The sequence below is a fragment of the Mus musculus genome, chromosome 6 (genome assembly GCF_000001635.26).
Source record: "Mus musculus strain C57BL/6J chromosome 6, GRCm38.p6 C57BL/6J".
Taxonomy (NCBI): Eukaryota; Metazoa; Chordata; class Mammalia; order Rodentia; family Muridae; genus Mus; species Mus musculus.
The window spans coordinates 111,544,070-111,569,457 of NC_000072.6; the positions used below are offsets into that span (position 1 = coordinate 111,544,070).

Below are 25,388 nucleotides of genomic sequence, written 5' to 3' on the forward strand. Positions count from 1 at the left end.
TTTTACTTTATTTATTTCACCTGTTCCTAAGAAGTTTTGTCTGGAACCTTTTGAAAGCTAACTATAGATAATATGGTACTTGAAAATATTTTATCCTTGCACAAAATATACTCTATCCAACATAACCCTAATCCCATTATCACATCCAACACAAACAAAATGAATTCTCTATATCATTTAACACCTAGTTCATTGGCTCTATTATAATTTCAGTATCAAGTATCCATCTTAAAAAGCTCCTGTGTTGCAGAGCTAGTAGAGGCAACCAGTGGTACTATTGAGAGGTGTTTGCCTCATGGGATTTCCAAGCTCATCAATGTGCATGAGTTCATAGCTGAATAGGCTATTGAGAGGGTGGGCTTAGTTGGAAGAAACTCCTCAACTGCATGTCTTGAGCCTGGCTTTTTACATTCTTTTACTCCTTGCTGACCGTAATAAGGTCAGCAACTATACTCTACCACAATTTCTGTATCTCAGCATTGCCTAGAACTGTAGACTAAAACCTCTAAAATGGAGAGACTAAATAGAGATGTGCCCATTAAGCTATTTATCCGGTATTTTTTATGGTGAAAAAACTAATACAGTAACATATCTTAAGGTTTCCTTCATCCTACTAAAGGACAGTTTCTTTAGTTCACCAACCACTCTCTTTATTGCCTTTAATTGAATTATTAGCTTATTTCCAGAGACCTCTGCTGAATTGTGGAGAATATCTGACTTGTGTAATAATTTCTCAAGTTATATGACAAGTGGTTTAACCCAAGTAAGAGAGAAATAAACAATAGCGACAGATCTATTAGATATGTGCACGGAATGTAAATTCTGGTTAAATGACTGTAAAGAAGAAATTTAACATTGGGACTGAACAAAACAGCCTTGGAGGTTTAAAATGGCTTTAAAACTTCTTGTACTTCTTATGTTCATCAAAGGGCTATATCGATCAACCTACCTGGAATTTATAAACTGCTTCAAGGCAATGGGAAGTCAACAAATGTGACTTTATAGAGCAGCCAGCAATGTAGTAACCAAGAAGGTAACAGTCATAGTGAAACCTGGGCTGTGGGTGAAACTCCAGAAGAGAGAGCATCCCGAGTACTACAAAAGGAAACAAAAGTGAAATGTGGTAAGAAGTCACATTTTTACTGGTATTCAGGAATACCAGTAGGAGGAACATTTAAGAACAGTCCTAGTCAGAATACCTATGCACTTACAACCTCTTTCCCCTTCTGCATATTTGATGGAAGCAACTTCACAGACAACTCTATGTAGACTTTGGCTAGAATTTCCTGCATCTTCCATTCATTCCCAATTTTAGCCATGCTGCTTTATAAATCAGATCCGAAGTCTTCTCACATATACAGGTACACATGCAGAAGTCAAAACTAGGGAAGAGATAAGAAAGGCAACACACATGATTTTTCTTCTAGCCCAAGACAGAGTGTTTACATTTTTACTGCTCTCCAGCACTGCACACCAATGACAATGTTATGTTTTGAAGGAAGCTAGACACTTATGAAGAAGCATCCCCAGCTGGTTGTCACCTCTGGATTTAGCAGACTGCTCAGCAGACAAGAGGAATAGTATTAGAAGAAGCAAGACTTAGACCAGATTAATTAACTGTCTGGCAGGATCTGTCTACTTGCTACTTCCAACAGACATTACTAATCCATCCTGGAACTTCACTCTCTTAATAGACATCTATCTCTCCTGGGCCTTTAGTGAAGCATTTAACACATGGATTCTTTAAAAGACCATCTAAGGAGCCATTTATTATGGGTTGTATAATTTTTCATTAAAAATAATTAAAGAAATGCTCATATAATAATTAATAATGTCCGTATCTATGCCTCAGTTCTGTGGTATAACAATAAAATGGCACACAAAATGGGGAGAGTAGACTATGTAAGTGAGTCATCCCAAGAGATATCATTAAGAATTACTTGGAGAGTCTTGCCCAACACCCGCAAGGGCCCACACGGGACTCCCCACGGGATCCTAAGACCTCTGGTGAGTGGAACACAGCACCTGCCCCAATCCAATTGCGCGGAACCTGAGACTGCGGTACATAGGGAAGCAGGCTACCTGGGCCTGATTTGGGGCACAAGTCCCTTCCACGCGACTCGAGACCCGGGCTACCTTGCCAGCAGAGTCTTGCTCAACACCCGCAAGGGCCCACACGGGACTCCCCACGGGACCCTAAGACCTCTGGTGAGTGGAACACAGCGCCTGCCCCAATCCAATCGCACAGAAGCTGAGAATGCGGTACATAGGGAAGCAGGCTACCCGGGCTTGATCTGGGGCACAAACCCCTTCCACTCCACTCGAGCCCCGGGCTACCTTGCCAGCTGAGTCGCCTGACACCCACAAGGGCCCACACAGGATTCCACACGAGATCCTAAGACCTCTAGTGAGTGGAATACAACTTCTGCCAGGAGTCTGGTTCGAACACCAGATATCTGGGTACCTGCCTTGCAAGAAGAGAGCTTGCCTGCAGAGAATACTCTGCCCACTGAAACTAAGGAGAGTGCTACCCTCCAGGTCTGCTTATAGAGGCTAACAGAGTCACCTGAAGAACAAGCTCTTAACAGTGACAACTAAAACAGCTAGCTTCAGAGATTACCAGATGGCGAAAGGCAAACGTAAGAATCCTACTAACAGAAATCAAGACCACTCACCATCATCAGAACGCAGCACTCCCACCCCACCTAGTCCTGGGCACCCCAACACAACCGAAAATCTAGACCCAGATTTAAAAACATTTCTCATGATGATGATAGAGGACATCAAGAAGGACTTTCATAAGTCACTTAAAGAATTACAGGAGAGCACTGCTAAAGAGTTACAGGCCCTTAAAGAAAAGCAGGAAAACACAGCCAAACAGGTAGAAATCATGAAAGAAAAACAGGAAAACACATCCAAACAGGTGATGGAAATGAACAAAACCATACTAGAACTAAAAGGGGAAGTAGACACAATAAAGAAAACCCAAAGCGAGGCAACACTGGAGATAGAAACCCTAGGAAAGAGATCTGGAACCATAGATGCGAGCATCAGCAACAGAATACAAGAAATGGAAGAGAGAATCTCAGGTGCAGAAGATTCCATAGAGAACATCGACACAACAGTCAAAGAAAATACAAAATGCAAAAGGATCCTAACTCAAAACATCCAGGTAATCCAGGACACAATGAGAAGACCAAACCTACGGATAATAGGAATTGATGACAATGAAGATTTTCAACTTAAAGGGCCAGCTAATATCTTCAACAAAATAATAGAAGAAAACTTCCCAAACATAAAAAAAGAGATGCCCATGATCATACAAGAAGCCTACAGAACTCCAAATAGACTGGACCAGAAAAGAAATTCCTCCCGACACATAATAATCAGAACAACAAATGCACTAAATAAAGAGAGAATATTAAAAGAAGTAAGGGAGAAAGGTCAAGTAACATATAAAGGAAGGCCTATCAGAATTACACCAGACTTTTCACCAGAGACTATGAAAGCCAGAAGAGCCTGGACAGATGTTATACAGACACTAAGAGAACACAAATGCCAGCCCAGGCTACTATACCCGGCCAAACTCTCAATTACCATAAATGGAGAAACCAAAGTATTCCACGACAAAACCAAATTCACACAATATCTTTCCACAAATCCAGCCTTTCAAAGGATAATAACAGAAAAGAAGCAATACAAGGACAGAAATCACGCCCTAGAACAACCAAGAAAGTAATCATTCAACAAACCAAAAAGAAGACAGCCACAAGAACAGAATGCCAACTCTAACAACAAAAATAAAAGGGAACAACAATTACTTTTCCTTAATATCTCTTAATATCAATGGACTCAATTCCCCAATAAAAAGACATAGACTAACAGACTGGCTACACAAACAGGACCCAACATTCTGCTGCTTACAGGAAACCCATCTCAGGGAAAAAGACAGGCACTACCTCAGAGTGAAAGGCTGGAAAACAATTTTCCAAGCAAATGGTATGAAGAAACAAGCTGGAGTAGCCATTTTAATATCGGATAAAATCGACTTCCAACCCAAAGTTATCAAAAAAGACAAGGAGGGACACTTCATACTCATCAAAGGTAAAATCCTCCAAGAGGAACTCTCAATTCTGAATATCTACGCACCAAATGCAAGGGCAGCCACATTCATTAGAGACACTTTAGTAAAGCTCAAAGCATACATTGCACCTCACACAATAATAGTGGGAGACTTCAACACACCACTTTCTTCAAAGGACAGATCGTGGAAACAGAAACTAAACAGGGACACAGTGAAACTAACAGAAGTTATGAAACAAATGGACCTGACAGATATCTACAGAACATTTTATCCTAAAACAAAAGGATATACCTTCTTCTCAGCACCTCACGGGACCTTCTCCAAAATTGACCATATAATTGGTCACAAAACAGGCCTCAATAGATACAAAAATATTGAAATTGTCCCATGTATCCTATCAGAACACCATGGCCTAAGACTGATCTTCAATAACAACATAAATAATGGAAAGCCAACATTCACGTGGAAACTGAATAACACTCTTCTCAATGATACCTTGGTCAAGGAAGGAATAAAGAAAGAAATTAAAGACTTTTTAGAGTTTAATGAAAATGAAGCCACAACGTACCCAAACCTATGGGACACAATGAAAGCATTTCTAAGAGGGAAACTCATAGCTCTGAGTGCCTCCAAGAAGAAACGGGAGACAGCACATACTAGCAGCTTGACAACACATCTAAAAGCCCTAGAAAAAAAGGAAGCAAATTCACTCAAGAGGAGTAGACGGCAGGAAATAATCAAACTCAGGGGTGAAATCAACCAAGTGGAAACAAGAAGAACTATTCAAAGAATTAACCAAACGAGGAGTTGGTTCTTTGAGAAAATCAACAAGATAGATAAACCGTTAGCTAGACTCACTAAAGGGCACAGGGACAAAATCCTAATTAACAAAATCAGAAATGAAAAGGGAGACATAACAACAGATCCTGAAGAAATCCAAAACACCATCAGATTCTTCTACAAAAGGCTATACTCAACAAAACTGGAAAACCTGGACGAAATGGACAAATTTCTGGACAGATACCAGGTACCAAAGTTGAATCAGGATCAAGTTGACCATCTAAACAGTCCCATATCACCTAAAGAAATAGAAGCAGTTATTAATAGTCTCCCAACCAAAAAAAGCCCAGGACCAGATGGGTTTAGTGCAGAGTTCTATCAGACCTTCAAAGAAGATCTAATTCCAATTCTGCACAAACTATTTCACAAAATAGAAGTAGAAGGTACTCTACCCAACTCATTGTATGAAGCCACTATTACTCTGATACCTAAACCACAGAAAGATCCAACAAAGATAGAGAACTTCAGACCAATTTCTCTTATGAATATCGATGCAAAAATCCTCAATAAAATTCTCGCTAACCGAATCCAAGAACACATTAAAGCAATCATCCATCCTGACCAAGTAGGTTTTATTCCAGGGATGCAGGGATGGTTTAATATACGAAAATCCATCAATGTAATCCATTATATAAACAAACTCAAAGACAAAAACCACATGATCATCTCGTTAGATGCAGAAAAAGCATTTGACAAGATCTAACACCCATTCATGATAAAAGTTTTGGAAAGATCAGGAATTCAAGGCCCATACCTAAACATGATAAAAGCAATCTACAGCAAACCAGTAGCCAACATCAAAGTAAATGGAGAGAAGCTGGAAGCAATCCCACTAAAATCAGGGACTAGACAAGGCTGCCCACTTTCTCCCTACCTTTTCAACATAGTACTTGAAGTATTAGCCAGAGCAATTCGACAACAAAAGGAGATCAAGGGGATACAAATTGGAAAAGAGGAAGTCAAAATATCACTTTTTGCAGATGATATGATAGTATATATAAGTGACCCTAAAAATTCTACCAGAGAACTCCTAAACCTGATAAACAGCTTCGGTGAAGTAGCTGGATATAAAATAAACTCAAGCAAGTCAATGGCCTTTCTCTATACAAAGAATAAACAGGCTGAGAAAGAAATTAGGGAAACAACACCCTTCTCAATAGTCACAAATAATATAAAATATCTTGGCGTGACTCTAACTAAGGAAGTGAAAGATCTGTATGATAAAAACTTCAAATCTCTGAAGAAAGAAATTAAAGAAGATCTCAGAAGATGGAAAGATCTCCCATGCTCATGGATTGGCAGGATCAACATTGTAAAAATGGCTATCTTGCCAAAAGCAATCTACAGATTCAATGCAATCCCCATCAAAATTCCAACTCAATTCTTCAACGAATTGGAAGGAGCAATTTGCAAATTTGTCTGGAATAACAAAAAACCTAGGATAGCAAAAAGTCTTCTCAAGGATAAAAGAACTTCTGGCGGAATCACCATGCCAGACCTAAAGCTTTACTACAGAGCAATTGTGATAAAAACTGCATGGTACTGGTATAGAGACAGACAAGTAGACCAATGGAATAGAATTGAAGACCCAGAAATGAACCCACACACCTATGGTCACTTGATCTTCGACAAGGGAGCTAAAACCATCCAGTGGAAGAAAGACAGCTTTTTCAACAATTGGTGCTGGCACAACTGGTCGTTATCGTGTAGAAGAATGCAAATCGATCCATACTTATCTATTGTACTAAGGTCAAATCTAAGTGGATCAAGGAACTTCACATAAAACCAGAGACACTGAAACTTATAGAGGAGAAAGTGGGGAAAAGCCTTGAAGATATGGGCACAGGGGAAAAATTCCTGAACAGAACAGCAATGGCTTGCGCTGTAAGATCGAGAATTGACAAATGGGACCTAATGAAACTCCAAAGTTTCTGCAAGGCAAAAGACACCGTCAATAAGACAAAAAGACCACCAACAGATTGGGAAAGGATCTTTACCTATCCTAAATCAGATAGGGGACTAATATCCAACATATATAAAGAACTCAAGAAGGTGGACTTCAGAAAATCAAATAACCCCATTAAAAAATGGGGCTCAGAACTGAACAAAGAATTCTCACCTGAGGAATACCGAATGACAGAGAAGCACTAGAAAAAATGTTCAACATCCTTAATCATCAGGGAAATGCAAATCAAAACAACCCTGAGATTCCACCTCATACCAGTCAGAATGGCTAAGATGAAAAATTCAGGTGACAGCAGATGCTGGCGTGGATGTGGAGAAAGAGGAACACTCCTCCATTGTTGGTGGGAGTGCAGGCTTGTACAACCACTCTGGAAATCAGTCTGGCGGTTCCTCAGAAAACTGGACATAGTACTACCGGAGGATCCAGCAATACCTCTCCTGGGCATATATCCAGAAGATGCCCCAACTGGTAAGAAGGACACATGCTCCACTATGTTCATAGCAGCCTTATTTATAATAGCCAGAAGCTGGAAAGAACCTAGATGCCCCTCAACAGAGGAATGGATACAGAAAATGTGGTACATCTACACAATGGAGTACTACTCAGCTATTAAAAAGAATGAATTTATGAAATTCCTAGCCAAATGGATGGACCTGGAGGGCATCATCCTGAGTGAGGTAACACATTCACAAAGAAACTCACACAATATGTACTCACTGATAAGTGGATATTAGCCCCAAACCTAGGATACCCAAGATATAAGATATAATTTGCTAAACACATGAAACTCAAGAAGAATGAAGACTGAAGTGTGGACACTATGCCCCTCCTTAGATTTGGGAACAAAACACCCATGGAAGGAGTTACAGAGACAAAGTTTGGAGCTGAGATGAAAGGATGGACCATGTAGAGACTGCCATATCCAGGGATCCACCCCATAATCAGCATCCAAACGCTGACACCATTGCATACACTAGCAAGATTTTATTGAAAGGACCCAGATGTAGCTGTCTCTTGTGAGACTATGCCGGGGCCTAGCAAACACAGAAGTGGATGCTCACAGTCAGCTAATGGATGGATCATAGGGCTCCCAATGGAGGAGCTAGAGAAAGTAGCCAAGGAGCTAAAGGGATCTGCAACCCTATAGGTGGAACAACATTATGAACTAACCAGTACCCCAGAGCTCTTGACTCTAGCTGCATATATATCAAAAGATGGCCTAGTCGGCCATCACTGGAAAGAGAGGCCCATTGGACTTGCAAACTTTATATGCCCCAGTACAGGGGAACACCAGGGCCAAAAAGGGGGAGTGGGTGGGCAGGGGAGTGGGGGTGGGTGGATATGGGGGACTTTTGGTATAGCATTGGAAATGTAAATGAGTTAAATACCTAATAAAAAATGGAAAAAAAAAAGAATTACTTGGTAGGAAATAAAACAAAAATTTACAAAATCAAGGATCCCCTCTACCCTACAGAAAGCCTGGAAAAAATATACAGACTCATAGTTACCCAGATCTGGGAGATGGCCCTCTGCTCCTCTGCTATCTCTCTCTCTGTGTATATGTGTGTGTATGTGTGTGTGTGTGTGTGTGTGTGTGTGTGTGTGTGTGTTTCATACTCAAAACACTTACCATAGACACATGGAACATATATATATATATATTTATATATATATATTTCATTGTTTGTATTAAAATATTGCCTAAAGTACTGGGTGTTAAAGGCATGGTGCCCAGTCTTTGGTATTATTGGGTGAGTTAGGTTATTGAGAATATAACCTTACAGAAGGCTACTAGAACCCCAGCTGTTTTCTCTCTGTGTCTCCTACCGGCCAACAGTGAGTAGTTTCATCCCACTTCATCTTTTAGTCATGTTCCCTCTTGCCAAAGCCTCAGATCCAACAAAGATTACTGACAGATCTCCAATCCAACAGAGATGGAGAGCCAAAATAAATTGTTCCTCCTTGTGAGTAGTGTTTCTTGACTAATTTGTTACAGAAATTGGGAAACTGACTAACATCTCCCAGGAATTGTGCATATGCAAGCCTCAGCCATGACCATTCACACCATTGTCCTTAAATACTTCTGTGTGCACTTCAACTCTGTCTTACAAAAGTTCAGTACTATTTTATACTCAAAACACTTAACATAGATACATGGAACTATTCAATATGGAATCATAATATTTTCCATGATGGAATCATGATCATGTATTTCAGTTAGTGTTTCTATCTCTGTAGTTGCCTTTAATCTTTAATCTTATGATGTTTGGTTGTTTTATAAAGTCAATATATTTGAAGACCAGTCTACTGGTTTTCCTGTAGCTCATGGTAATGTATTTCCTTTCAGACTTTTCCTGGAAATTGTAGATATAAAGAACTTAAAATTATGTAATTTGTATTTTTCAATTTATTTATTGATTTGTGTGCATGTGCTTGTGTGTGTGTGTGTGTGTGTGTGTGTGTGTGTGTGTGTGTATGGGCATGAATATTTATCTGAGTACCATGTGTGTTCTCCAGCCCATGGAGGTCAAAAGAGGTGGCTTGATGGCCTGGAACTGGTATAATAAACTCTTGTGAGCTAGGACTTGAACCCCAGTTCCCTGAAAGATCAGTAATATCTTTAACCACTGAACAATCTCTCAGCACCTGACATTTTTGTTAACTCTGCAATGAAACTCTACTTTCCATGTTGTCCTACAAACAACTATTTTTGTTGAAATTTAGCACTTCTCATTAAAAGAACATATAAAAATTGATTTAACAGCCCTCAAAAGTTAAAGATTTAGATTTAATGTTACTACTTACATATTTTCAAGAGTGTCTTCTTATGCATCTTTTTTTTAATTTATTTTTTTAATTAGGTATTTTCCTCGTTTACATTTTCAATGCTATCCCAAAGGTCCCCCATACCCACCCCCCCCCAACCCCCTACCCACCCACTCCCCCTTTTTGGCCCTGGCGTTCCTATATCTTCTTTTTTATTGGATATTTTATTTATTTACATTTCAGGTGTTATCTCCTTTCCTGGTTTCCTCTCCGGAAACTTCCTATCCCATTCCCCTCTTCCTGCTTCCATGAAGGTGCTCCCCCACCCACCCACTCCTGCATTCCCCTACACTTGGGCATCAAGCCTTCACAGGACCAAGGGTCACTTCTTCCATTGATGCCCGACATTCTCAATACATACAGATTTTCCAAATATATTGTGATTTTCTACTTCTTAATCACAGATTTTCTATTTTAGTTGAGACATGTTTTCCTACTCCTGGATTTTTCTGTACTTACTAAGTGTTCTCTTGTCATTCAGTCCCTTCAGTTTAGGGCTTTTGTGCCTGTGTTCACCCTGTGAGCTGAGCTTCCCTATAGTGTCTTCTCAATGTTTGTCCCGAAGTCTCTGCTCCTCTCCAAACTTTAATGCCCATCTGCCTACCTTCTGTGGGAGCTCAGGGTCTGTAGTCCCTTCTCACGGTGTTTTTGATTATGTGACAACATTCCAGATTCTCATCATCTGACATTTCCAATTTTCCAATTCACCTACCCATGAAAGTAGATTTGGAGTGCTGAGACCGGTACCTGAAGAACTTGGGAGGTCTTTCAGCCAGTAGTTGGCTCTAAGTTCAATGTTACAGAGGCAACAGTACATAGGCATACACATACACAGATGCAGATTCTCACAATATAGCACTGGCTGACCTGGAGCACACCTTGGAGAATGAAGAGCAGGCTAATCTCTACTTAAAGAGATCTTCCTATCTCTGCCTGTCTCTGTCAGCCATATGCTAGAGTTAAAGACATGTGCCTCTATACTTGGTTTAGATTTATTTATTTATTTATTTATACATACTTGTGTGTGTGTGTGTGTGTGTGTGTGTATCTGTGTGTGTGTGTGTGTGTGTGTGTGTGTCTACATGCATGGGTAAGAAGGATACTGAATCATTTGTAGCTGTACTTAAAGTTGTGAGGTGCCATATGTTGGTATCAGGATCCTCGGTGAAAGCAGATATGTACCTAACTAGGGAGCTGTGTCTCCAACTCAATATTAAAATGTTTTTGAGCATAAATACAGAATGAACTTGGACACTTGTAGCTACTTAACCTAATTTTACTTCTAAAATTAATGGATTAATTTATGCCAAATAACAGTGACCATGTTACAGAATATAGCCAAGCTATTATAGAAGGGAATTTTTTTTCACCAACTACCTGTTTTGTTTTGTTGGTGGTTTTGGTTTTTCAATGCGTTTTCTTCCTCAGTAGAGTGTGTAAGCAAGATCTGTGCCTGTTCTGCACCATAATCTGAGCCTTGTGCCTAGAACTGAAACTGGCATGGAATACGTACTCAATAAATAGCCAGTGAATTGTCTTCTGTCCGAAGTTGGTCCTGATTGAGATGATTTTTTTATTTACTTTCATGTTGCTACTTCATACAAAGCTCCGGGTAAAAGCAGGATAATTTTATAGAAGAATGAATGAAGGAAACATGAAGCTAAAAGTGGGAAGAACCAATGTTGAGCAGTGGCTGTCACATGACACTGCCAAGTACCCTTCTGCTTCTATCTTACAAGAATTATTTGATTTGTGTCATCAGCCTTTAGACAAACTTTGGAGCACAGCCTCATCCCTTGATGTATTATCTCATCATAGCCGCAACACATTACCAAATATCCACATCTATAATATATTGAAATCACAAAAAAGGCACAAAAGCTTTTCAATACCCAGGGAAAGTGCATAATAAGAGAAAAAGCCATTTCTTTGATGTAGTAACTTATTGTACCATGTAGATATGTATGTATGTGTGTGTGTATATGTGTGTGTGTGTATATATATATATATATGTATGTATATATGTGTATGTGTATATATATGTATATATACATATATATATACATATATATGTGTGTATATACACATATACATACACACACACACACACACACACACACACACACACACACACATATATATATTGTACCCAATGTCTAACTTAGCCAAGCTTTGTGGTATTTCATGACAGAAACTATCTCTGGATTCAGATACATCTTCTAAGAACATTGAAAACTTCTGCTTGATGCTTTACATCTTCGAGTACAAATTGGGTTTCTTTAAGGAAGCACTAAAATATCTATTTACCCTTTTCATGGTGGGATTGAAAATTGATTTGTCAGTCATAGCCAGGTTGTTCTGACCCTGCTTAGATGCTCAGAGCAACAGAGTGTTATGGTTTCAAAGTTACAAATTCGAAGCCAGGGACATGGCTCAGCAGTTAAGAGCACTTGCTGCTCTAGGCACGGAGCCAAGCTTGGTTCCAGCACCCACATGGACAAATACAAGCATCTATAGCTTCAGTACTAAGGGCTTTGAAATTTTCTTCTGCCTTGAATGCATGAGATGCACATACACATATGCAGGAAAACACCTATACCCATAAAATTAAATTAAATTAAATTAAACAAATTATTTTTTAAAATTACAAATGAAATATGAACAGCACTATTTAAAGTTTTCTTTGAATACAGTGAATACAAGAAAGGGAAAAAAATACAAGAACACCCCCTCCAAGATTCTTCTAAAGCTCACAGAAGACAAAGACTCACAGACATGCACGATACAATACATAAGCATGAAAAAAAATCACACAGTTCTGTTTGGAGACACATGAGAAATTGGGGTTTAACTTTAGTTGTGCATTTAACTATGTGGAAGAACTGGGAGGGAGATCATGCGAGCATCCAGGAACTCTAACATGGTTGACCAAATAACAGCCCATACTAGCTGGTCAGTCAACCTGAAATTAGATCACAATCAATGCAACGTGGCAGGTGATCCACTAAGGAGAAAAATAAGAGAGTAACCTTGCAAGGAGGAAAATTACTCATGGGAGACTCCACTTAGACATTGTGCCAGCCTCCCTGTAGCCACCGAGTGAAACTTCCCATTGAAGGCTTTTGAGGCATCTTTCTATAAAGAAGCAAAATGAAGAAATGAACAATAGAAGCAGAATAATTCTGATATATTTTTTATTCCTAATACCTGAAATGTAGTAGGACAATCAATACAGATATGGAATCGATTTATCTGACCCTACCCTCCCTTTCAGACTCAAATTCACCACTCTCTAACTACCCTCCACACACACTTTCTCTCCGTTCTGGGTTCAGATTAACTCTTTCACCAGGAAGCTCTCCTGGGTTCAAGGTAGTTCTTCTTCATCAAAGAAATAGACTAGCATCCACATACAGTCCCCCAAGCAGATTTTACTAGGATTTTCAGTATCGTTATTCAAGTCCCATAGAACTGGGTCTGTCTCTTATCCATGCCCTTCACAAGGATGAAAGAAGCACTGTTTGGTGCATTTTCGCTAACGGTTTCTATGTTGCTGATTCTTTTCCTTGTCTCCCAATTATTCATTCAATTGCTGTCTGAAAACCCAGTGAACTGACGCCAGAAGTTGCTTCTCCATCATTCACCGACCTGCTGTCTAACATGAGGCTAGTTTGTGACTGGTGCGATTTTCCTACCTCATTAGACAGAAAATCAAAACTGCTTCCTGGTGACAAAGGTCAACACTTACCTGAATACACAACAAATAAAACGTAAACCCATAGCTTGTGGGTCCCTAGACTGTTTTGTATAGTCAGCATCTATGAAGACTGGCATTCAATACTTGTCAAATCCCATTTTCTTAGATAATTGGATATGGTAGACAGACACCAAGATTTTGGAGTTTTTGCAACTGGATTAGAATTAATGGTGATTTTGACTAGAGTGTTCTTTTCCTGATCGATTTTATTCTCACCCTCCCTAGCTCCTTGTCTCAAGAAGTCAGTTAGGGCCAACAAGGTGACTCAGTAAGTAAAAGCCCTTGCTACCAAGATTGAAGACCTGAATTTGAGCCTTGGTCAAGGAGAAAACTCTTCCCCATGTATTTTTCTCTAACATCCGCAAATATGCTGAGGCATCTACTTACACCTGCACAGACATACAAACTTATACAGATACATATGCACATATGCACGCACACACATACACACCAGGGCAATACACAAAATACAATATTTAAAAAAGAGAAGTCCAGCTAACTAACCTAAAACCGTATTTTACAGTTCTTCAGAGAGATTGTGGCAAAGAGCTACAGAGGAAGCTGGAGAGACAAATAGTGTCTCAAATTTTTTGTTCACAATTGAATTACCATAACTATGAAAAGGTTTATCTTTCACTCATTATGTCCTACGTTCTTGTTCAGATTTGCATCTTTTGCTATGAATATTGTGCTAATTTAATCAATTAGGAAGAATTTAGGGGAAATCATTACACAATGGATATACAAGAAGCTGACTGGCTTTCCATCAGATCTGGAATGAGAGTTCTCAATGGAAGGTGTCATTGCCGTATGTCTGTGCCATTAAATGATGTTTTATTATGATTTTCAATATATACTGAAAGGTGATACAGTGCTAAACTAGCGTCTAACATGTGATATGCTTGGTACATATTTTTGTTGGATGGCTACACAAGAAATAAACTTTTATATAAAATGCAGAATTTGGACTCCTCTTCTAAAAATGGGGAAATCTGCCTGTTGTGATAACAATCTAAGCCTCCTAAGGCTTACATTTTACATAGTCCACTTTTGTGTTCTCAAGTACTTGTGGGATTAATTATCATGTTAAATCACTGAAAAGCCCTACACAAACCTGTGTGTACATATGGGAAATTTCTGTATGTCTAAAAGTGAAATCTGAGTCACTGGCACACACAGTCAGCTTGTTCCATCATTTCCCATGTGTTAGATTTCTAAGGCAACTGAAAGAGAAGGAAGGCAGAAAAGAGATCAGTCTGGCCTCAGCAGGCAGGACTATTTATGTCAAACTGCAATGGGCACACACAGCAGGAAAGGGGTGTCTGCCAAGAGAAGGGGAACTTGGGGCTTATATAGGAGGTTTGGAAAATTAAATGCAACGGATGGGGAAATGTGCAAGCCTGCAGTTTCCCCCTTCTGGAGCTGTTTGTCCAGATGAGGCTGTTTTGTCTTTGGAAGTCACTGTGCCAGATATAAGGATGCAGGCCATAGTGTATAATTGAGTCTCACAATGGTGGTGATGTGGTAGGGGCCAGAGTTTTCAAAACAGGGTCTTGATCAGGGTCTAGCAGAGTTTGTTCAAAATTTACTTTAACAGTATGGCTCTTTCCAAAGATTGTACTAATTTACATCCCTATCACTGGGCTAAAAACTAAATTCTTTATTTACCTCTCCACCAATATTTGATATTAATTCAATTTCTGTTGTCATTCTATAAAAACAAAATGCTAATTGTTTGATCTTATATTTCTGAAATGGTGTAGGTTTTTGCTTTATGTAATTTTATCCACAAATTATTATGTTACTGTTTTTTAATCTGTTTTCTAGAAATTAGATTGTCTTTGAATCATTTTGTTTGTTTTTTAAAATCAGGAAATAAGATTCCATGGATGGGAAAAAAATGTTGCAGAAATTTTACTATCTAGCATCTCCAATTGTAAAATCAATGCAAACAAATCTCAAAAAAGAAAAGATAAATGGAAAACAGGTTGTTAGGGCTGGAGGGGCGACTCATTGGTTAAGGGTATGCCCAGCTCTTACAGAGGATCTGAGTTCAGTTCTCAGCATCACAAAGGCAGAACACCACTGCTTGAATCTGTAGCTCTTGGGAGATCTGGCGCCCCCTTCTGGCCTCCATGGGCACTTCACAAACGTGCACATAGCCATCACTCATATGCATAATTAGTAAGAATTAAGGCTGCAATTAAATATGTGTGGAGTAACACCATTCTGTGTCTTTAAAACACATGAAGTAAGTGGGTTGGTTATCCCATTTCTCTACTGGTGAGCCTGGCCAAGAATTGCTCCTCTCTAAAAGAAATGAAGGGACAAAATAGAGCAGAGACTGATGGAAAGGTCATCTAGAGTGAAGGGAAGGACCAGCCAACTTGGGATCCAGTCCCTGGGCAGGCACTCATCCCTGACACTATTACTGATGTGCTGTGCTTGTAAATAGGAGCCTAGCCTGGCTGTCCTCCTAGAGGCTCTACCCACAACTGATTGAGACAGATGCAGATACTTATAGCCAAGTATTGTACTAAGGTTGGGAACCTCTATGGAAGAGTTAGGCGAAGGACTGAAGGAGCCAAACAGGATGCCAATCCCATAGGAAAAACAATAGTATCAAGTAACCCAGACCCCTTGGCGCTTCTAGAGACTGAGCATACACAGGCTAGCCTAAGTCCCCTGGCATATATGTAGCAGAGAACTGCTTCATCTGGCCTTAGAGGAAGAGAATGTACCTAATCATGTAAAGACTTGATCCCCCAGGGAAGGGGGATGGGGAAGTTATGTGGGTGGATAAATAAGGGGGATGGGTAAGTAGGTAAGGGGGATGGGTAAGGAAGCACCCTCTCAGAGACAAAGGGGAAGGGTGGGGTGAAGAACTCAGGAAGTGGGGACTAGGATGAGGGCAACATTTGGGATGTAAATAAATAAAATAATTAAAACATAGAACATATAAAAAAAAACCACATGATGTAATGCTATCTATAGTTTATTGGTGACTACACATGTGGGAGTGGCATGATCCACCCCAGCCATAGGACAATAGCTATGGTAGGTAAGGGGAATATAGGAATTGCTAGTGGGAGTGAGAAGGGGGTAATTAGATGTTCATCTCCCATCTGAGGATAGGATGCTATGGCCTTTGTGTGTGTATATTTAGATACAATTCTTGTTTACTCTACAATGTTGACAACATATATGTGTACTTTTATGTATATCCTTTTACAAATATGTATTTTTTTAAAAAAACTGAAAACACATGGTATTTATCAAATAAAACCTCAACTTTGTTACTTACACGATTAGGAAACTTAAAAATGTGCTAAACAGAAGCATCAAGGTCTGTTTTCATTTTTTCTGTTTTCTCAAGATGATAAGATCTTTTTTTTCTTCTCTGCTTTTGGTTTTTTACATTTTTTTTATAGTTTCTTCAATCTAGTTTGCAATTAGCAAAAGTTTTTTAAGGCAAAAATTTGCAGAGTTGGGAGTGAGACAGCTCAGGGGTAAAGGTGCTTGCTGCCACTGTGAGCCTCTGAGTTCCATCCACACAGTGCGACACGTGGACCACCTCACTCTATCTGTCCTCTGAGCTCCACAACTATGCCACCGCCAGGATCCCCCTCCTTCCACAAATCAGAGTAGTTAAAAAGCAAATCCTGGAGAAAGTTATATTAAAATTAAATTAATATTAAAATTGGCCTCCTAAGTCAATGCCAAATTGACAGTACATTTTGACAAAATGAGAATGAATTGGATGTCTAATATTTACTAATAAGAAAATGTGTATTAATAATGTATTTTAGAAATCAATGTCCTTAAGACTTTTTCATTGAAAACTTCAGGTCTTTTAAATACCTGAGTTTGAGAAAAATGTAATAGGAACAATACAATCTACTCTTGTTCTTTCTCGATGTAAACAGATTATTCCGTTCTTAAAAGCACTCGCTGTTCTTGGAGAACGCCCAGCTTCAGCTCCTAGCACCTACATCATGTCGCACAGTCATCCATAACTCCTGTTTCAGGGCATCTGACACCCTCTTCTGAGCTCTGTAAGCAACGGGAACCCATATGGTACATATTCATACATGTAGGCAAAACATGCACACACATGAAATACATATTTTTAATTTCATTCGACACACATTCTTAAAATAAAATGAAAATACTCCAGCTTCTGAGGGAAAGAAATTTCCAGCCTTTCAACATAAAAGGCATATCTCTTTAACAACCATTTTTTCTGGACAACTATTTTGAGCTAGGCAATTCTCTTCTCTGGACCATAAACTACATTGCTATTCAAATAAATAGAATTATCAGCCCTGTAGGCACTTCTTTTATTTACTCATAAGGCCAGGATGGTTTAAAAATAAACACTATAATACACTGGACTTTACTGTGATAAAGGGCAGAAATTGCCGTTCGAGGGGCTGCATAAACTTCATTATAACCTTGCTGCAACGCTCCAAAGCAATTCTGCAAAGAAAGCAGATACTGAGGCTTATCCTTTGTAGAGAAGTTTGTAACCTAAAAATACATTTATATGTTTTATTCCCCAGCGAGAGACTGGGATAATTCTGACATCTGTGCTATCAACAGTCCTCAGGGTCTGAATTACTGTCCTCATTTTAAAGCCTCCACAAAATTCAGCCTTATGGTAGAGGGCTGGGCTCATCTCATGTAAGTGATGGAGCACAACTAGAACCCAGGCAGGTGAGTCCCAGGCAGCAGTTTCTTCCCATGATGGCTTGCGGGGGAAAAAAAGAGAGACTCATGGGTCATCTAGCATGTTTTCTCAAATGCTGGTCCCTCTGTGTTCCATGTCCCTCCCAACTATAAAGGGGAATAAAAATTATGTGTCTCATTTTCTGAAAATACAAGAAGATAATGCCCACAAAGCTTCAGGGAGCCTTGCCGTGTTCTCCAAAACATAATTTTCTAATTTTCATTTGTTTCATTGTTTTCTTGTTGCTAACTTGGGGTTTCACCTAGACCAGGCTGGCCTCAAGCTTGTTGTGAAACTGAAAATGAACTTGCCCCACCCCCACCCCCATGCTTCTGTCCTCACCTGCTATGTACTGGGATGAGAGGCATGTAACACCACGCCTTACTCACCCAGTGCTTGGGGTGGAGCTCAGGGCTCTGTGCACACTAAGCAAGTACTCTCTCAACTGAGTTCTATTCCCATCCCCACTCTCCAAGTTTGTCTTATTCATTCTATGTATATGTTTGTCTGTATGTTTAGCTGTGGTCCCGAGACACATGGGAGGAAGTCACAGGATAACTCGTGGGAATCAGTTTACTCTTCCCACTACGTTCATTGCACTCAAGTCTTTACATGCAGAATTCTCCCGCTGCCCCAAGTATCTAATTGTTAAAAAGCATAGCTAGATTTTGATTCCAACTTAATCCAAACCAGTCTTCACTACAGCATAGGAACAGGGTTTTTCTGAGCTACAATTCTTTTAGTAAAAAAAAAAAATCTTTATTGACTGCTATTATATAGTAACCTATTTGAGGAAATTTAATTATTCCTTTTCCACTAGACAATTCTGCTTGCACAGAATTCGGCATTAATTAGCCACACCATGGAGGTGTCTGAGATATTTACGTCAGTTCAGGCTTCTGGGGTTTTTGTTTGTTTTCTTTCCCTTTGGTCTGGAGGGTAATTAGCTCCTTGGCATTTGACAAGGGGTACTGTTTTTTTTTTCTTTCCATTTTTTATTAGGTATTTAGCTCATTTACATTTCCAATGCTATACCAAAAGTCCCCCATACCCACCCACCCCCACTCCCCTACCCGCCCACTCCCCCTTTTTGGCCCTGGCGTTCCCCTGTTCTGGGGCATATAAAGTTTGTGTGTCCAATGGGCCTCTCTTTCCAGTGATGGCCGACTAGGCCATCTTTTGATACATATGCAGCTAGAGTCAAGAGCTCTGGGGTACTGGTTAGTTCATAATGTTGATCCTGGCGGTTCCTCAGAAAATTGGACATAGTACTACCGGAGGATCCAGCAATACCTCTCTTGGGCATATATCCAGAAGATGCCCCAACTGGTAAGAAGGACACATGCTCCACTATGTTCATAGCAGCCTTATTTATAATAGCCAGAAGCTGGAAAGATGCCCCTCAACAGAGGAATGGATACAGAAAATGTGGTACATCTACACAATGGAGTACTACTCAGCTATTAAGAAGAATGAATTTATGAAATTCCTAGCCAAATGGATGGACCTGGAGGGCATCATCCTGAGTGAGGTAACACATTCACAAAGGAACTCACACAATATGTACTCACTGATAAGTGGATATTAGCCCAAAACCTAGGATACCCAAGATATAAGATACAATTTCCTAAACACATGAAACTCAAGAAAAATGAAGACTGAAGTGTGGACACTATGCCCCTCCTTAGAAGTGGGAACAAAACACCCTTGGAAGGAGTTACAGAGACAAAGTTTGGAGCTGAGATGAAAGGATGGACCATGTAGAGACTGCCTTATCCAGGGATCCACCCCATAATCAGCATCCAAACGCTGACACCATTGCATACACTAGCAAGATTTTATCGAAAGGACCCAGATGTAGCTGTCTCTTGTGAGACTATGCCGGGGCCTAGCAAACACAGAAGTGGATGCCCACAGTCAGCTAATTGATAGATTACAGGGCTCCCAATGGAGGAGCTAGAGAAAGTACCCAAGGAGCTAAAGGGATCGACAAGGGGTACTGTTACAATGACTCTGTCTGTGTCAGCTGAGGTTGGCTGACTGTGACACTGTAAATAAGGTTTGGAGTCAGCATCTTTAGAAAGTTTCCCCCCTGAAGAGCTGGGGAGGGAGCCTAACTGGCAGAGAGCTTGCTTAGCAAGCTCCACCTCCCGGGTTCAATTCTCACCCTTGCATTAAAGGATGTGATGATATGTACCTGTAATCTCAGCACTTTGGAGGTGCAGACAAGTGGATCAGAAGTTCAAAGCCCTGCTTGGACATATAAAGGGTTTAGGGGCAGCCTAGAATACAAGATACCCTATCTTAAAAAAAAATCCTATAAAGAACGTTCTTTATCTTCCTTATACCCCAAAGAAGAAAGATGCTGAAGGCAAAGACACTGGAAGAGCCAAAGGAATGTTCTTGGGGGCTTGGAGTCCTCTGAGGCTTAGTCCATGTGTTCATCAAGCGCAATGCATCATGATTAAAGTTTCAGGAGACGCTCACTTTCATGCAATTCTAGTTTCTTTTAATTTTATCTACTGAACACAATACTCTGTAACAGAGATATAAGTCTTCCATTCAGAAATGCCAGAGGGTATATCTGAATTTCTCCATAAAATGAGATTCAACTTTGTAGTCTGTGCAGAATATGTGGGGAAAAATGATGTTTTTGTGTGTAAATAGAATGTAGCACATAGACTATCCAGAGGCTAGTTATAAGTACTTAGCACACTAATGCAGTGGCTTGGGCCTCCAAATCCACACTAGTCCCTGCTTAAGAGTTCTGGAACGATTCATTTTTACTTTGCTGTGCCCCATGAACATCTCTATTGAGAATCTAAAAAGAATAAAGAAGTAAGCCATTGTCAAGTACACATGACAAAGAGTCTATACCTAATAGAAATTGATGCAACATGACTAAAACCGAATTGAGTCAAGAACCCATAACTTCACAGACTCAGTGTCATACAGAACTGAGAACAAGAACCTAGGGATACTATAATACCTTGAAGTGTGTTTCCATCTCAAGCACAGAGAAAGGGCCGCCTTTTGGCTCAGTGTGTAGTCCTGTGCCTACCATGGGAGAACCAGTAGGTGAGTATTTACTGGAAACCTGACTAGAGGAAAGAGTCCCAGGACTCTGAATAAAACAAGTTGTTCTGCTTCTGAGGAAAACAAAGGTCCAGTGTGATTGTTCAGACATCGGAAAGCTTCCAGGTGTGCTTTTAAGCTAAATGGAAATTACCAAGAAGATTGTGATGTACACGTTGCTGACGAGATTGGAAAGGGGACGTCTAGCCATTTGATATTAGGAATGCTAACCTGTAGATGCACTCAGCCAGACAAAATAAATGAATTCCAATGACACAGGACATCCTCCTCCAGGCAGTAGGCATTCCTTTTGAAAACGTTCAGGAAATGGTCACAGGATAAACATCTCTGATAAAAACCAGATCACCTTTGCAGCTTAGGGCTGGTTAATAAGAAAGCATGGTGGTCAATAATAAATCTGATGATCTTATTGACCCCAAATGGGTGAGGTTGGGGACATATCAAAGAAGTGAATGAAGGTGAGTGTGTATCACTGGCACATCAATCTTAGATTGGAATAAGCCTATAGATAAACGCAAAAATGCCAAAGTGTATGTGTATTCCTCAATGATGTCTCATTGTGTCTTGACTTGGTCCTGGAAATCATCCACGCTCTATCTTTGAAAACAGGGTCATTGCCACAATTGACTTTTCCCTCTCTTTCTCTTCAGGCCCTGCTGCAAAAAAGAAGTATGTCAGTTATAATAACCTGGTTATCTAACCTGTTCCATCCCATGGAACCACAGAGGAGGAAGACCTTGAATTATTCTGTCACCCAGCCTGGCGTAGGACTCTTTTGGTCCTGCCTGCTTCCTATCTCTGGAGGAGCTTCCCCACGCGGGAGAGCAATGGCAGAGGATCCACACATCCTGAACAGCTGCTTTATGAGACACCTTTACTTTATCTTGGCTTAAGAAGTCATTGGCATCAGCACTGCCATCTTGGCTGCAATTCTGGACTCCCTACAGCAAAGGGAGAGTTGAGATTCAAGTCCCACCCGGCTCTTTTGGATGAACCGCTGAGAGCCTCAGGACTGTTTTTGGGGGGCTGACTTGTCTTTCTACGTACGTACTTCCAGGCTGCAAGGTTTTGAAATTTTCTGTACAGTTTGTGAGGACATTTGCACTTTGCCACTCAATGTCGTACCTCGGTTCACTGTTTGTTTTTGAATGCCCTGTTTTCATAGAATCCTATCCTCTCAGATGGTGGAATCTTTGGGGAAACTTTAAAGTAACTAATTTTTATTTAAAAAAAAAATCTCGGCAGACATAAGAGAACACAACCCCCCATGCACATCTGTAAATGACTGTATGGTTATGATTATAGTACCACGAAAAATCATGTTATTTTTTTTTAAGACACACACAAAAAGATACTTAAAGACCAAAAACTGTGCTGGGAAGATATGCCCCACCTATCTTTGGTACATGGTAGGTGTTGTGATGGAAATGGAAAGCATTGGTTAAATGGAATAGAGGTCTTGATCTTTGGAATGCATGCCGGTAATGTATTTTACAGTACATGTTAATAATTTATGTTTAATATTTGTATTTGTGTTCTCTTTTGTTATTTTACTTAGGGTATATGGATATTTTGCAATAATTTTAATGATTCTTAAGCTATTTGAAGGAAAGAATATGGATTTCTCATGTCTTGAGGTTTTGTTCATGCCCCTATGACTGACCAATGTGATAAGGACTTTAAAAAAGAAGCATGTATGTTTTTTACTGTTTGTAAGAAGTACTTTCGTTAATCTTGCTGCTTATGTGTCAATTTAGTGGAAAAGAAATCCCTTGCTGAAAAAAAAAATCCCTTTCCATTCTCTTCCAGTTCTGTGGTATTGTCCAAGAATGTATCAATAAAATACTTTGGTTAACTTTTTTATTTTCTGTAGTAAGTGCTTTAGTTGTTCTCCCCAGCCCACCCTACCTCCACTTGTTTACAGCTTATTTGAAACCCTGGGCTACAGAACACTAAGGACAGCTCAGGTCCTAAGCTTCCAATAACAGTGCGTGTGAACTGCACAGCAAAACCTAGAGGCACTGGTGAGTTCTCCTAGAAAAGGGACAATGACAAAACCCAAGCGTTCTTTCCCATTATAACTGAAGTTCAATCCTTAAGAATTCTCAGATGCTAACTCAGCAAGTTGTCTATCAAAAACAAATAACAAGAAAGATAAGACAAAGAAATATTTGCTTACAGAAACAGTACTCTGCAAAAAAGAATCATTAAAAAGTTAAACATTTCTAGAAAACTGAACTGAAAGGATGTAGGGCTCAGGAACAGACAACGGAGACAATGGGCTTGGTTCTGCATACACATGTGGCATTGAGGTTTGTAGAACCAAGATTAAAATGCAGTACTCCATGGTCTGTAGAAACAAAACAAAATAAGACAAACAAATAAGCAAAAAACTAGGAAACTACTCACAGCAACATACACTCCAGGAACATACTATCATCTCCTTATACAGGGTAGCACTGGTCTTAGCACTCCAAGTGGGCCCCCAAGTCCAATATTTATTGAAATATCCCCTGGCTGAACAAGGGGGGATAGCTCAGATGAAATTGCAACTGCCACACAAGCAAGAAGACCCAAGTTTGATCCCAGAATCCATATTAATAAAAAGCAAGACTCAGTGTTGTGGACTTATAATTCCTGAAGTGGAGAGGTAAAGCCTGGCAGATCCCTGGAACATTCTAGAAGGTGACCAAACCTATTAGGTGACTCCCACACCAGCAGGAAACCCTGTGTCAGAAAAATAGGAACATCACTCATGTTGACTTCTGCCCCCCCCACACACACACACATACAAACAGAGATGACAGAGACAGACAGAGAAAAAGAGAAGAGAAAGACAGAGAAATACCCACACATATTTACATAGAACAGATTGGGTTAACAGATAGATTGGATGATGATAGACAGATACATACATACATACATACATACATACATACATACATACATACATCAATAGATGATAGATAGATAGATAGATAGATAGATAGATAGATAGATAGATAATTGATAGAGAGAGAGAGAGATGATAGATAATTGGTAAAGGGATAAATACATAGATACAAAGACACATAGATACATAGATAGCTACATAGACAGAGATAGATGGAACACAGACAAATGATAGATGATAGATAGATAGATAGATAGATAGATAGATAGATAGATAGATAGATAGACAGACAGACAGTAGACAGATACATAGATGTGCAATCAATATTCCTTTGTCAACAATGTTTCCACAGTGCCAGGTAAAACCCTCATATTTTTCCTACTTTTGGTCTCTGTTGAGTTTTTCCTATAGTCCCTTGTGAACAATGCTTTCACAGAGACTCCAAAACTCATTTTAGTATCAGACTGCAGAAAATAAATTGCTTTTCCCAATTTCTTCTATCCCTTCAACATCCTCAAACTAATAGACCATGGAGAAATTCCAAATCAAAGAAGAAACACATTTAAATCATTGACATTTTTTTCTCAAGCTGTAGAGTCAAACCCTGTATAGAAACTGTCTGCCCTTCCTGCTGACTTGTAATCAGGTTGGTTATATAAACATTCTCCATGTCGTTAGCTAGAAAATGATTTGGATAAAATCTACCTCATTAGAAAGAAAGGATGAAGAGAGAAATTTGACAAATGACTACTCAGCATGGCAGCTCTCAGGAGCATGGCTTTTGTGACGACTAGCACCAATATTAGTCATTATATACTTTTTTCTTTTCTTTTTTTTTTAAATTAATCATTCCACTCATTTACATCTAAAATAATATCCCACTTCCCAGTTACCCAGTTGCCCTTCCACAATCCCCCATCCCACATCTGCCCTTTATTCCCTCCTTTGCCTCTATGACAGTGCGTCCCCATCCACCCACCATCTCTAACCTACCAACCCTCTCCCAACCCACCCTTCTAGCATCCCCCTACACTGGGGCATCAAACCTTCTCGGGACCAAAAACCTCTCCTTCTGTTGATGTCTGGCAAGACCATCCTCTGCTACATATTTATCTGGAGCCATGGATCCCTCCCTATATACTCCTTGGTTGGTGGTCTAGTCTGTGGGAACACTGGGTCAGCTGATATTGTTTTTCC

General features: G+C 39.8%; 1 protein-coding gene across 2 annotated transcripts in view; it reads left to right on the top strand.

Annotated features, from left to right (window-relative positions):
- The window catches only part of Grm7 (glutamate receptor, metabotropic 7), a 921,882-nt gene extending 898,721 nt beyond the window's left edge, over window positions 1–23,161 (top strand). For both annotated transcript variants that reach the window (NM_001346640.1, NM_177328.3), the window contains one exon: window positions 21,949–23,161. Coding sequence is in view for 1 of the 2 variants with exons in the window: in NM_177328.3 (NP_796302.2) it covers window positions 21,949–21,998 (50 nt within the window). In the remaining variant the exon portion in view is untranslated. The remainder of the gene's footprint in view (window positions 1–21,948) is intronic.
- The last annotated feature ends 2,227 nt before the right edge of the window (window positions 23,162–25,388 follow it).